This window comes from Gallinula chloropus (assembly GCF_964237585.1).
Source record: "Gallinula chloropus genome assembly, chromosome: 5".
Lineage (NCBI taxonomy): Eukaryota > Metazoa > Chordata > Aves > Gruiformes > Rallidae > Gallinula > Gallinula chloropus.
Window position 1 is genome coordinate 36,403,273 of NC_140090.1, and position 13,071 is coordinate 36,416,343.

General features: G+C 40.7%; 1 protein-coding gene across 1 annotated transcript in view; it reads left to right on the plus strand.

The window, feature by feature from the left end:
* Window positions 1–13,071, plus strand: part of ERBB4 (erb-b2 receptor tyrosine kinase 4) — a gene marked incomplete at both ends in the record, with an annotated part of 629,788 nt that overhangs the window by 480,372 nt on the left and 136,345 nt on the right. Inside the window, 4 exons of the mRNA XM_084264301.1 lie at window positions 2,500–2,632; window positions 5,040–5,133; window positions 6,567–6,721; window positions 12,720–12,794. Of these exons, the coding sequence (XP_084120427.1) occupies window positions 2,500–2,632; window positions 5,040–5,133; window positions 6,567–6,721; window positions 12,720–12,794 (457 nt within the window). The remainder of the gene's footprint in view (window positions 1–2,499; window positions 2,633–5,039; window positions 5,134–6,566; window positions 6,722–12,719; window positions 12,795–13,071) is intronic.

Genomic DNA, 13,071 nt, shown 5'->3' on the forward strand with positions numbered 1-13,071 from the left:
GTATTTCTGATCACTTTCTGGATGTTGTCGTTAAAAAGTGTATGTGATATAAAAAACCTAAAATGAAATATATGTATTGAAGCATTCCAGGCTTGATCAAGCATGAGCATACAGACTTTTCACATCTGAGGTTATTTGTAATATTGTATTGACTAAGATTGCTTGTCTGTCTGCTGTGTTACATCTTTTGTACAGCAGATCCATGCAGGGTCAGCCAAAGCACTGTATGAGGAGGAAGCATGCTGGTCAGTCTCTTGTTCTCCGATTGGTTTGTCTGCAAGGGCTGGAGGATGTGAAATCTATGGTTGTTATTGGTTCCTATGCTGCTCATAAAGGTGAAATGACCTTTAGTGGCACTGAATTATGAAATAAGCAGGTGAAAATCTGCCATTCTCAATCTCGTTAAAGCAGAGTCCTATTGCAAAAAGAAAGGAGATATATAAGAAGCTTCACTTGTCTTGCCTACTTACCTGGGCTAGGAGAGAGGTACCATGCATACAATTGCTGCTGGTTTGGTTTGGGTTTTTTCCTGAAAGAAGTGCTTCCTGATAAATTCAGCAGTCATGAAGCAGGGTGGTAGTGGAAGGAGGGACAGGACAGTTAGTGTGTATTAAAGGAAAGCACCCTGACAGTGAGACATGAACTATGGCATCTCATTATGCAAAAGGAGGTGCAGGAATTGTCTTGCAAGAAACAGAAGAAGACATAGGGTAGGCATGATGTATAGATCAGAAAGGTGTCTTAGAGAAGCATGGTGCCAACATCAAACAGTGCTGAGTGATGGAAAGCAGTGATTAAGGAGCAGTGTGAAGCATTGTCCTCTCCTGTACAGTAGGCTGCTATGACAGAATGTGGGACATTATATACCCCACAGCACAGAATAACCACTGTGAAAATATGATGGGAAGAGCAAAAAGCATCTTTCTGCTGACTTTTTCCTGATTTAGACGGGTTTTGCGCTTCTCAGGTGATAGAACTCGGTATTCCCTTTAATTGTTAAGGTAGATTGTAATGGAGAGGACCAAAGTGCACTGCTCTAAGTGCAGAAAAACCATCAGGCATCCTAAATGAAAACAGAGCTTTTTTTTCCAGTCACCCAGCTATGCTGCTGCAACAAAGGAAGTGTAGAAAAATAGTGTGCAGAGAATTACTTTTTATTTAATATAAAACTGCCAGAGGGCTTTTTGCATTTTTCCAAACCCATTTTCTGTTGAGTTTGCTGTCACCCCTCTTTAAATGTGTGCTGGGAGTACACAGTTGCTGTTCTATAGGTGTAGTCGGTGTGAGTGTGCTTGTTCCCGCCTGAGCATCTTCAGTGCTACAGCGTTGGAGGCAGTGGTACAGTTCTTCCAGCAAGCATGATTTGACACTTCCCTCAAATTGTGGCTAAAAAAAACCCCAACCAACCAAAAAAGGCCACCACCAAGATCTTCACAAAACCCAAATGTTTATATATTTGATTTGATATTTCGGATCTTTACTCTTTTGAATCTACTCAGTCTAGTGTGTAACTATTTGTGTAAAACACTTCATCACACCAGCGTGAAAGCAGATTAAGAGATCTGCCCTTTGACATGCCAGGGTTTGGCTGGCGCTTTATTTTCTCAATTTGTCAGTAATCTAAACATTAAGGTAGAGAGGGATTTACATAAAATAAAAATAAAGAAGTAATTATATTGTTTGAAACAACCTTTTCCCCTCAGCCCTTGTTCATTTTGTTTATTTAAGTTGAATTTTTGTTTTGAGATAGCGACCACTGATTATTTTATGTGTATTCTGGGTTTTAATATAAAGGCTCTTTGGGTGATTTTGTAATTAAAAAAAAAAAAGAATAAACACAACTAATGACAACTTTTTTTTCAACTTTTCCCCCACTATCTGTAACTTTTATTTCAGGGAATCCTGAACTCAGAGGTAGTGTTTCATATTTTAATTTAATACCCCTTCTGTTGGACAGTTAGTTTTTAAAATCATTTAAATTTTTGCTACTCACCATGTCCTGTGTCAGGGGGATTCTGTGGCTTGATCTATACTCTCTGTGAAGGAAAAATCTCTGTTTTGAACCCTATTGGGTTTTTGTCTGTGTGAATGACCAGAAAGGACTTGGAAGAAGCAATGAACAATTGTTTCATGCTTGCTTCCCTTCTCGTTGTCATTCATGATACCACAGACTTTTGTCATGTCCTTTGTCACCCATATCTAAGGCTGTTTATTGCTGGTATAGAAGCTCTCTTTTAGATCATCTGTGCAGTGGTCTTAAACCGTTTTCTCACTCTACTATATCCTTTCTGAAAGGAGCAGAGCAGTATTCAAACTGTGAGCGCACAGTGTGTTTCTGTAGTGGTATGATGATTTCTTCATGGCTTTTTTCTATTCTGTTTCTAGAAAATCCAAATGTTTGGTTTGCTTTTCTGAGTGTAGCAGAATGCTGAATGAAGTATTTTCCTGCAGGTTTCAGGGGACCATGTAAATTAACAGTGGTGTCCTTTCTTTCTGCAGCTGCTGATGGAATGGTGTGTAATGAGTTATGCTCAAGTGATGGCTGTTGGGGACCAGGGCCGGACCAGTGTCTTTCCTGCAAGCGCTTCATCCGGGGAAGGACCTGCATAGACTCTTGTAATCTCTATGATGGGTAAGATGCTTCCTTTGCACTTTTCCCTAAAGTTACTGACTACATTGTTCAGGGCTTCTCACAAGTAAGTTATTTGTGTTTACATAAGCTGATATTTCATTCCATTGCCAATAGTACTGATTTTCATTGAAGTACATTGTGGGATACGTTTTAGATCGTTCAAATTTGACGTTGTTTAAAAGGCTTTACTAGTATTCTCGTGATTAAAACTTTTGTGCAACATCAAATGTCTGTTGCACATGTTGCATTTAGTGAAGACTAAAACCCCACTGTTTAGCCCTACTTGAATATTGACACTTGTACTCAGAAACACCTACAACTATGTTATTTCAGATTAGTTAGATTTAGGCATGTGATAAAGGATAAGGATGCCAAAGTAGGAAAACTCACTTCTTTTTTTTTTTTTCCTAATGCACTACGTACAAATATAAAATAAACCCAACAGGAATTCTTCCCTCCCTTCTTCCACTCGTACTTGTGCGTTATCTTTTCTGGAGGATGGGAGGGGGAATACCTACATGCAGCACAGCCAAGGTGGCCTAATCTGGTTTATGACAGAAAACCAGAGCTGAACTGCTTGTATTAGATGCAGAAGAAGAAATTCATAATTAGGGAAGCAGGTGGAATTTCACTTTCCCTATAACAGTATGGCAAGGTCCCTGGCACTTCTCTTAAAATCAAGATAAAAAAACTCGATTATATTAATTGTCTTTTTCAATTCAAACTGAAATTAAGATCAGTGTATGGTTTCTTTTTCATTCTTTTCCTGCCTTGGATGCCAACTCATGTAACAGTAAGTGTATTGAATGAGCTTCCATCTATAGGTGGAAATATTTTAAACTCTTTTATCTGGACAACACACTCAAGAAAAATCTTGTCAGAGCGCAGTTTTATGTGCTTAAAAGCCCCTCCCCCCATAAAAAAGGAAGAAAAAGAATCATAGAATCATTTAGGTTGGAAAAAGACCTCTGAGATCATTGAGTCTGACTGTAAAATACCCCAGACAGACAGACAGTTGCAGACCACAGTTGTGTCCTCATCTGCATAGGAATCTATAGGAGCGTGTTTGCTGGCTGGTGTTACCATGAACCCAAAGAGGCTCTCATGATCAGCCCTCAGAATCAGTGTGTTTTCATCTGTATTGATTAGTGAATGGTAATTCCACTTTCCACAGGAACAGTTCCTTCCTAAAGATGTGGTTTGTGGCCTGAGCTTGGGGAGAGTTTGTTCATTTGTTTGAGAGCTCTAACACGTTCATCTTCTCTGGGCAGCAGCAGTACTTCAGGCTGATGTCAGATCTATGTGATTTCTGGTTTAGTCCCCAGCAGGAGAGCTCTATCTGCAAAGGTGAACTCACTTGCTGTGGTCAAGTGAAGCTGTATTATTGCAAAAGATCCTAATGGCTGTAGAGGAGAAGAGGGAGACCATAGATAAACTAATCACAGAGGTCTTCACCTTTACCTAAATATTACTAGAGCCCACTAACACGGGTGTGCAGCACATCTTTAACTGGTCAATGCAACAAGATGGGGTCCATCCTCAAAGCATAGATGTCCGGTCTCAGCTAGTTACATAGACTCGCTCTGTGGTTAGTGGGAGAGAAGGGACCTGTTCAGGTGTTAATTTGCCTCATTCTAGAAGAGGTGGAAGGAATTGTGTTCAGGAGGTTCAGGTTTTTTTGTGTGAGCAGCAGCTGGAAGGTGAAATGAGACACCTGGTGTTTGATGGGAGAAATCCCACCTATTATCACTGCTGTTTTCCCTCATTAGAAGTGGTTAATAAAACTCCCAAATCACTTGAGTGATAGTTTCTTGTGGATACATGAAGTAAATGAGCAAAAGGATTTGCTTTGACATTTTATAGATTCAGACCTCAGTCTAGAATTGTTTTTGATGAAAAAGTTATGAGCCTTGTGGAAAATGGGCTTAAAACCAGGAGAATGCGCAGAGACTTACAAACCTAAGAGCAGCAGTGTGATCGATGCTTTTTCTAATCCTTTCCTATCTGATAGTGAAGTCTCACATACAACAAATAGCTTCCTGAATCTGAGATACAAGAGACAATTCCATAGATAAATAATCAAGAAACAAGCTGCTTTGTACTGATAATGAAGTCCTCATTTCTTAAAGAAAGAGGAGGGGAGAAAAAAAAACCCCACTTTAATTTTTGTACTGGTAAGCAAGATGTCTACTGTTTCACCTGACTGTGAGTGAAGGTGCTGATGGGGCTGGGTTTTCAACAGGTGTAAAGCAGCACCGTTCTTAACAGAAGTGATCTCAGCTGTCACCATGATCCTGCAGTAATTTGTACCAGGTAGAAGAAGATCCAGCCATTTTGTCTGAGTTTCAGGCTCTGCTTCAGTCTCATGTTTACTTTCTCCTAACCTGCCTGCAAAATATTTTCCTAGGGAGTTCCGAGAGTTTGCAAATGGTTCTGTCTGTGTGGAGTGTGATCCCCAGTGTGAGAAGATGGAAGAAAACATGATCACGTGCTATGGGCCGGTAAGAGCAATGTTGTGTGTGTTATGGGTAGCTTGTTAAGGTGTGCTAAAGCACAGATGTTTTCTGCTTACTGACTTGAAAGCAGCTATTGAAAACAAATGTTAAAAAAGGCAGAAAATAGGTTCATTCTGCATGCAGAAAACAAATTCTGCTCAGATTAATTTGGTGTAATGAACTCTCTTGGATCAGCCTCTTTAAGAAAATTGTGTCCTTTTCTTTCCTGATCCTTCCTAATGCCTTAGTGATACAGATGAAATTTTAACTGAGAAATATCATGCAATTGTGATTGGAGTTCCTTCTTTTATTCCCTCTTTTTTCCCCCATTCTTTATACTCAGTTCTATCCTGTTCTACTACAACTTAAGTTACCTGGTTTTTTATCCTTTCACAAAACAGCGTGGGAATTTGTCTCAGTCTCTCAGTTATCTTGACCATTATGTTGGTTTTGTGGGTTTTTTAACTTAGGTAAGCCTTTAAGATTGTTTGGATAGAGAATTTTATTCATGCATCCTAAATGAATGTTAACTGCGGTTGTCATATTTATAATGGCCAGTGAGTCTTCTTTCTCAGATTATTGCTCCTTTGTGAGATAGAAATTGTCTCTTTCTTTTGGTCTTTTATATATTGCCAAGATGAAAAACCACAGGTACCCTGGGCAATGAGAAGTTGTGTTTTAGGTACTTTATCAGTGAGAAAATGTAACCTGCAACTTCCTTTTTTCTGTGATTTACCTACTGAATGGAGGAAAAAAACCAACCAATTGTAGTTTTTGTTTCAGTGCTGTGTTTTCTGCAACCCAAACATAAGGCAAGAAGCTAATGTTTCAAGTATCCAACCCCCTGAGGGAAATTTGGATTTATAGCAGGGCTCATGGGTATAAAATCCTACAATATTGCCCAACCTGAACACCAGGTTTCATTATGCACTGGCTTATCATGACAGCTTTAAAATTTTATGTTGTTCAGGAGCCTCAGTTTGTAATTCCTAACAGTCTAGTGTGCAGATGTCTCAAGGAGTCCTTGTGGGATCTGATCACGGCAATCCTGAAGAACTACAGTGTGGAGAACAGTTCTGGAGTGCGGAGGTTGGGGATCCCACTGAAGGGCCATTGCAGTGTCTTAGCAAATGTGGTTCAGTATTGAGCAATGTGGTGGGAATTGTCTCAGTCTGAAGTGGGCGTGAAGTCCAATGTGTTAAGCACATCACTAATAGTCACAAACCTGGTTAGAAGCTGGGATTTAGTCTTGGGCTCTACAGAGTAAGTTTATGGCCAAAAGCACCAGGATATTCATGTGTGCTGCTCCTCAACAGGGACTGGAACCATGCAGCTAATTCAATGTTGATTTGGAAAGAAATGCTGCTGCAGTTACTGCTTGAGTAGGAAAAGACAGAGGGACTTGAATGCACTCCATTTCTTTCTTCTGTGTTCTTCAGGGACCTGACCACTGCACAAAGTGTTTCCATTTTAAGGATGGTCCAAATTGTGTAGAAAAATGTCCTGATGGCTTACAGGGGGCCAACAGCTTCATTTTCAAATACGCTGATGAGGATCGGGAGTGCCATCCATGTCATCCAAACTGCACCCAAGGGTAAGTGCAAGTTCTGTGAAGCGAGCCATCCTATTTACAGTTTGTGGCATGTGATGGTTTCCAGGCAGTTTGGCTTGCATTTGCTCCGCTCCTGAAAAACAGACTGTATGCAGCTGTAATGTAACCTTTGATTTTTCAGGTGTCTCATGATATTTAGGGTTCCCGTCATGAACGTCCAGCAGCTTGTAAGAGAAAAAAGCCTAAACCCCTTTGAAAAGCGTAGAGAACAACTTTTCACAGCAATGCTCTTGGCTTTCTAGCTAGCACTGGATTGTAGCAAATGCTGCCATTGACACATTAATGTAGGCCTATAAAATGACTTTATTTTTAGTATTTACTTGTTGACAGAATTTTTGTCTCTGCTCCTTGGTATTGGTGAACTACCTCGGCAGCTGAACTGTGAGACAGAAGTGTTACTGCCCACTTTTCTATAGGGGGACTGACACAAAGGGTTTCTCTGAAACCAGACTCTGTACAGGAGTCAGACTCTGAGCCTCAAGTTCTCAAGTCCTGCCCAAGTGCCCAAAATCACTTGTTATATTTGGAAATATACACCCTGTGTATCTGGGCCAGAATTAAGAATCTATGCAACAAAATAATAGTAGACACGAACATTGTTGTGCATGGGCCATCTAAGTTATGAATGTCTTTTTGATGAGACAATTGGTGGTGTCCAGCCTACAAAGAAAGGAAGAGGGAGCCAGGGGAAAAAAGAGAAAGCTTCAGCCTTTGAAATAATCTTCAACAAGAGCCTCTTATTGTTTAGCATCTAAAATTAAACCGGTAAATTATTCAGTGTAATCTTGATGTCAACAGCTGTTGCCATTCAAAATGAGACCTTTTGCTGGTTTTGCAAATCTAATTACAACAGAGCCATTAGGGAAATGAAAGTGAGATCGCAAAGACACAGCCAGGATCTGTTACAGATTTGTCTTCCCCTCAGACCCTTTAAATCAGTTACGTAATAAGAAAAATGTGGAAGAGGAAACAATATGAAAAGATGAGCTCACTTTGGAGCTCTGGTCCTGGCTTTAATAGTGGAAGTTCCAATTCTGACCAAATCTGACAAGCCCACCTCTGGATGATAAACTTACTGTCCACCCTGCATAAGAAGTGCCTTGCAGCTTTTCTGGCCTCTCAGAAGACCGGGATGCAGCACTTCTGCTCATTCCCCCCTGTTTTCTGGGGACATCTAACTGATCTATTACTAATCTTTGTGGCACATCTGTGTTTCTCCTAGACCAGGAAGGGAGCAAAATGCTTTCCATGCCTTTACACTTTATATTTGTCAGTAGTCTGCAAGTGCCTGGATAGAAAAGGATCTAAAAGGGAGCTTCTATGCCTTGTGATGAAAATCTGATGTTCTAGTTCATAAACAAATAGGAAGGAACTGTACTAGGCAGTTATTAGGTATTCATTGGCAGTCTTGGTGATGTAGGGTTCCTTTATACTGAGTTATGTTGTCATATAATCCTTGAAATTTCAGGTTTCCCTGCTTTTTTTCCTTTTTTTCTTTCCCTGCAGCTGATTAGGTTTCACTGGGTCACACATGCAAAGGTGTGGTTGTCTCCCTGATGAGGAGCTATCCCTTGACCATGAGTCAAATGCTGTTACTCACAGAAATCCTCATCCTTTTATTAAAGGGCTACCATAGCTATTCTTAGGTATTTTGTAACACCTCAGAAAAAACCCAACACCCCAACCAAAATCTGGGTAATCATGGGTATTCGGTTCTAGTCTTCCTAAAGACTTTCTGGCATGCAATTATGTCAGTGAAGTTGTTAATGTCTGCCTCAGATGTTTGGGGTTTATGGGGTGTCCATCATCTTTTCCACGTATTCAGTCAGGGGCTGAATATGCCCACAGAGAGGAGGGAAATTGGTTATTCTCCTTTTCTCCTTCAATACTGCATTCTTTAGTTCCATACCATTCCTTTAGAAATTAGTATTTAAATTCCCCTCAATCAGGATTCTTTAGCGAAACACGAAATGTGGAAGGAACGCAACTTGATATTTGGCTCACAACTCAGTGGTACAGAGAAATTATAATTCTACTTCATCTAGCATGTCTGTTCTCCTCTCTGTCAGATCAACTGCTGGAATAAGACCGATGCCCTCACAGTACAGCCTAGATACTCATCAAAAAGCATGGAGCTTCTGCAGAGCAGCGCTCCCAGTGTGGTATTATCTCATTACTGCAGTGCTGCCCTCTGAATCAGGGTGCTTCCTAAAATGGTTTGTTGTTTCTCAGTCCCTGTTTCTGGTTATCCCCACCTGTTGCTGTTACAGAGGAAGATAGCTGTCCCACCTCTTGGTTCCTGTTGAGCAAATTTCCCCACAGTTTTGCTGTGGCACCTGCAAATGATCACTTCACACCCTAAAGAAGGAGATTTGATAACACCCTTCTCCGTTATTCAAGTGTAGAGACTGCTTCTGTTAATTAGATGTGTGATTATCCAGCTCTGTTAATGATCTTATATTGACTAAGAGAACCATCAAGGAGTGACTTCCTTGGATGCAGCAACTGTGCTCTTGGCCTTGCATCGCCATGATAATCATCAGTCTACTTGAAGCCAGTTTGGAGCAGATCTGAGGTGCGTAGGACAGCTCTCCCATTTAATTCAAGCGAGTCAGAAAGCATTTGGCTCCTCTTCTTGCAGAGCTAGCCAAAATGGAACACTTTCACAGAAAAAAAATACTAATTATATAATGGTATTTGATAGTCTGCTTCCTTGCTAGACAAGACACAAATGAGAGATCTCACTGGATGCCTCCCCTTATCATGGAAAGACATTTTCTCACACAACTTTTAATTAGCCAAGACCAGAGTAGTCACAGGAACCTTATCAACACGTGTGTGGTCCAGAAGGGATTTGAAGGCAGAAGGGCTGTCTTGCCCCTAAAGTTCGGGTGTATTCTTAGGAAGGCACTATGAATTCCATTTGAAACCATATTATAAATTCAGTGGCACCAACTCTGAATAAGAAACTGTTAGTATTTTGTTGATGCAAAATTTCTTCCTACCCCCTGCTCCAGTTCAGCTTTGTTACTGTGACTGTCAGTATGCATTTCCTGTTTGTGAAGTAACCCCCTGGTTTTGAGTTGTCTGGCTTTATCCATACCAATAGTGGGATGACCAGATCATTGCCACAACTAAGGTTTTCTCCTGCCCAGAGTTAATCCATTTATGCCATTTTATACTCAGTTTTGTCTGTTTCCCATGGCAAAAATTTTTGAGAACTTATCTGATGAGCAATTGCTTGGCTACCCCTTATCTGTGAACTGCCTACTCCACACCCATGAACAGTTAGGACCCCTTCATTCTCAAGGAAAATTGATGAAAGACTGTTTGTGACGGAGGAAAAAAGGATTGTCTTGAGGAAAACACAGTTGGTGATCGAGTTTTCCAAACTGTTTTAACTCATGATTTTCTTTCAGAGGATGATTATCTGTAAAGCTAGGATGAGCTCCAAGTGTAATTTTGTATATAAGCTGCATTAGACTGTTGTGAAGTACTAAAAATATCATTAAGAAATTGGCATGTATTGGTTAACTAGTTCATTTTACAGAGAGAACTTGGAAATGACAGTATCATCCAGACTCCAAGCAGAAGGAACCCCGGGGGGGAACAGAGTGCCGCTGTGATGCATGGCTGTGTCATGCTTGTACTTACATGTGTCAAAAGGCCTGAAACCAAGCAAGTTGCTTCCAGAGGAAAAATAACTGATGACTTGGTGCAAATCATCTTGTTAATAGATATTGCCATTGCTCATTCTGGATGTTATCAGGACAGCGAGTCGGAGAGTAGGAAACTGGTCAATGTGACTAGGAGTAATGGAAGTGTCACCTGGACAGTGTTTTCTGTTTGGGGCCAGGAGATCCACTCAAGAAGATTACAGGTTTCAATAAAAATCAATGGTGTTTCAACTTGGTGTGGGTGAGGTCCAAACGGTGCACTCTTAGATTCAAGTCCTGTTCTCCAGAAGTCTGAGAATTAAATGTACAGATATGAAGTGACGCCAAGACAATAGGCTCTTTATGTTAGCCTGCCCGTTATCTGAACTAGTAATGGGCTCTCAGGCCTCTAAATTGCAGAGCCTTCTTTTATGTATGTCAAGAATCTGAGCTTAGCTTAGCTTCTCTTGGCATGCTAGAAAATAGAAGATCTGAACAACTTTTTTTGGCCTCCTTCATTACTGAACTGGTTTTCTCTGAATTGCTGAGAAGGCCATGAAAAGAAGGAGTGTTGGATATGTTTGAGACTCATTAGAATTCAGTCAGTCCTGAATTCTGAAGTCCTGAAGCTGAAACTTCAAAAAGCCCATCAAGAGTTTTCTCTCTATTAAGTTTTTGAACTGCATTTAAATCTAGCCTTTCCACTTCGTGCGTTATCTGGCCACCTGGGTATTTAATGAATCCTTTTTATGTCTGCACATTTGCTGAAGAAACCATTATTGAGGAAATTTTACAAATTGTGTTTGAGTGTCACAGTTTTTACGTAAAAATAAGAATTCAAGTAAATAAACAAGAGATAAGGTTTACTATCATTCCACTTTCCCTGATGGGCAGGTAAGGGGAAATCAAATTCACTGGATTTCTTTTACAATGGCGAAGTGATAGCTAATTTAAATGCAGCTAAAGCTGATGAGTGGCAAGTGATGGTGAAGTGGAAAGAAGATCTCACGGGAGCATATTTGAACTCTTTCAGATTTTTGACATGCATAGTCCTCTATCAAAGCCAAACTGAGAGCAGAAGACTTTAAAAAGAGTTGGGGATCATACCTTAAATTTCAAATACCTCAACAGAAGTGAGTTTCAGTCTACTGATGTGTCAGATCACCTGCTTCTGTAGTAGATGTACAGCCAGAGAGCCTGTTCATAAAATGGTTCTGAGATCTTGTTAAAGAGTTGAAATAAGTGGTTTGGTTTCCTTAAAATGCTGAGAGCTGGATACTCCCTGTGGTTACAGAGGGACTCATTGGGCATTCAGCTCTGAAGGGTGCCAGGTTATCTTAACCTCTAGAAGTTTCACTTTAGGTATCCTTCTCAGAAACCTAACTGCTGTGTAACTCTCTAATTGACTTGTTATTTGGATGCAGAGGACCTAGGACACCTCTTCACCTACTGCTCTTCATAAGGGCAAGGAAAACCCCATGCATATTCAAGTTTTGCAAAATGACTCTCTCCCTGTGGCTGTGCTTCAGCGCCACTGCGTAAAGCCGCTCCCTGCTTTCCCATCACCTTTGGCAAGCACCTGCTGATTTTGCTGGTGCAGGACTTCTGGCAGCATCGAAGGACATCAGAATAAAGTAGTCAGCAGGCACTATTTTGCTCTGGGTTTTTTTATTGTTGGAAGCTCATTCTTGAGCTTCTCTGATGAAACTTCGAAGCTATTTCTGCAGTTGCCCTAGCAAGGAGCTTAGAAATCGGAGAATGAGCAATTGCATCAATTACAGGAAGAAAAGAAGTTTTCCATTGTGCTCCTGGAGGTCTGGTCTTGCAAATGAACAGCTTTTGTGCAGTAATCACTAGTTGATGATTCAGACAACATCCAGAAAAAGCAACTCTGTTGTCAGGAATCCCACGTTCAGGTGAAACCTGCCATAAGTGTTGTTTGAGCCAAGATATGTCCAACCTTAGAGTGCTATTTATGTTGCTATTATTGTCCCTGTTGCAAGCTTGTTTTTGTCGCAGACTGTAATTTTGTGGTGACTCAGGTCTCTCTTGAGAATTGTAGTTAAGAATGTGGCACAAAGAGGGGATTCCTGCTTGTTGGATCTGTAAATAACGGATTTCTCTCTTTCTCTCCCTATTTTCAATTTGGATTTGCTGCAGGTGCATAGGGCCACGTATCGAGGACTGCATCGGCCTGATGGATAGGTACTTGCTGAGTGATCGTTCCCTGTGTGTCTTCCATCCTCCACGTGTGGACAAGGGCGCATGCGTGTGCATGTCCTTGTGAATGGCAAATGACGTCTTTTGTTTGTAATTGCCTGCAGGTGTAGAGGTCCCGCTAGTCATGACTGCATTTACTATCCATGGACACGACAGTCCACTTTACCACAACATGCTAGGTAACATCCACCACTTCTCCATTTTTGAGCACGAGGTCCTTCCCTGGTTACTACGGGAATGTTATACTATCCAGTTTGTTCAGAAACACAGATTTGTCCTTAAGTGAGATATACCTCTGAACATCCAAGTTCACTTTTGCCTTTGAAAGCCAATTAAATATCTTACTCACTAAGGCTGATGAGAAAACGCCAACTTTTTTTATTTCTGGGTTAAATCAGTAGGGGTTCAATTCCAATATTTTCTTCTGAAATACATGTTCCTTGATGAAATTTTACT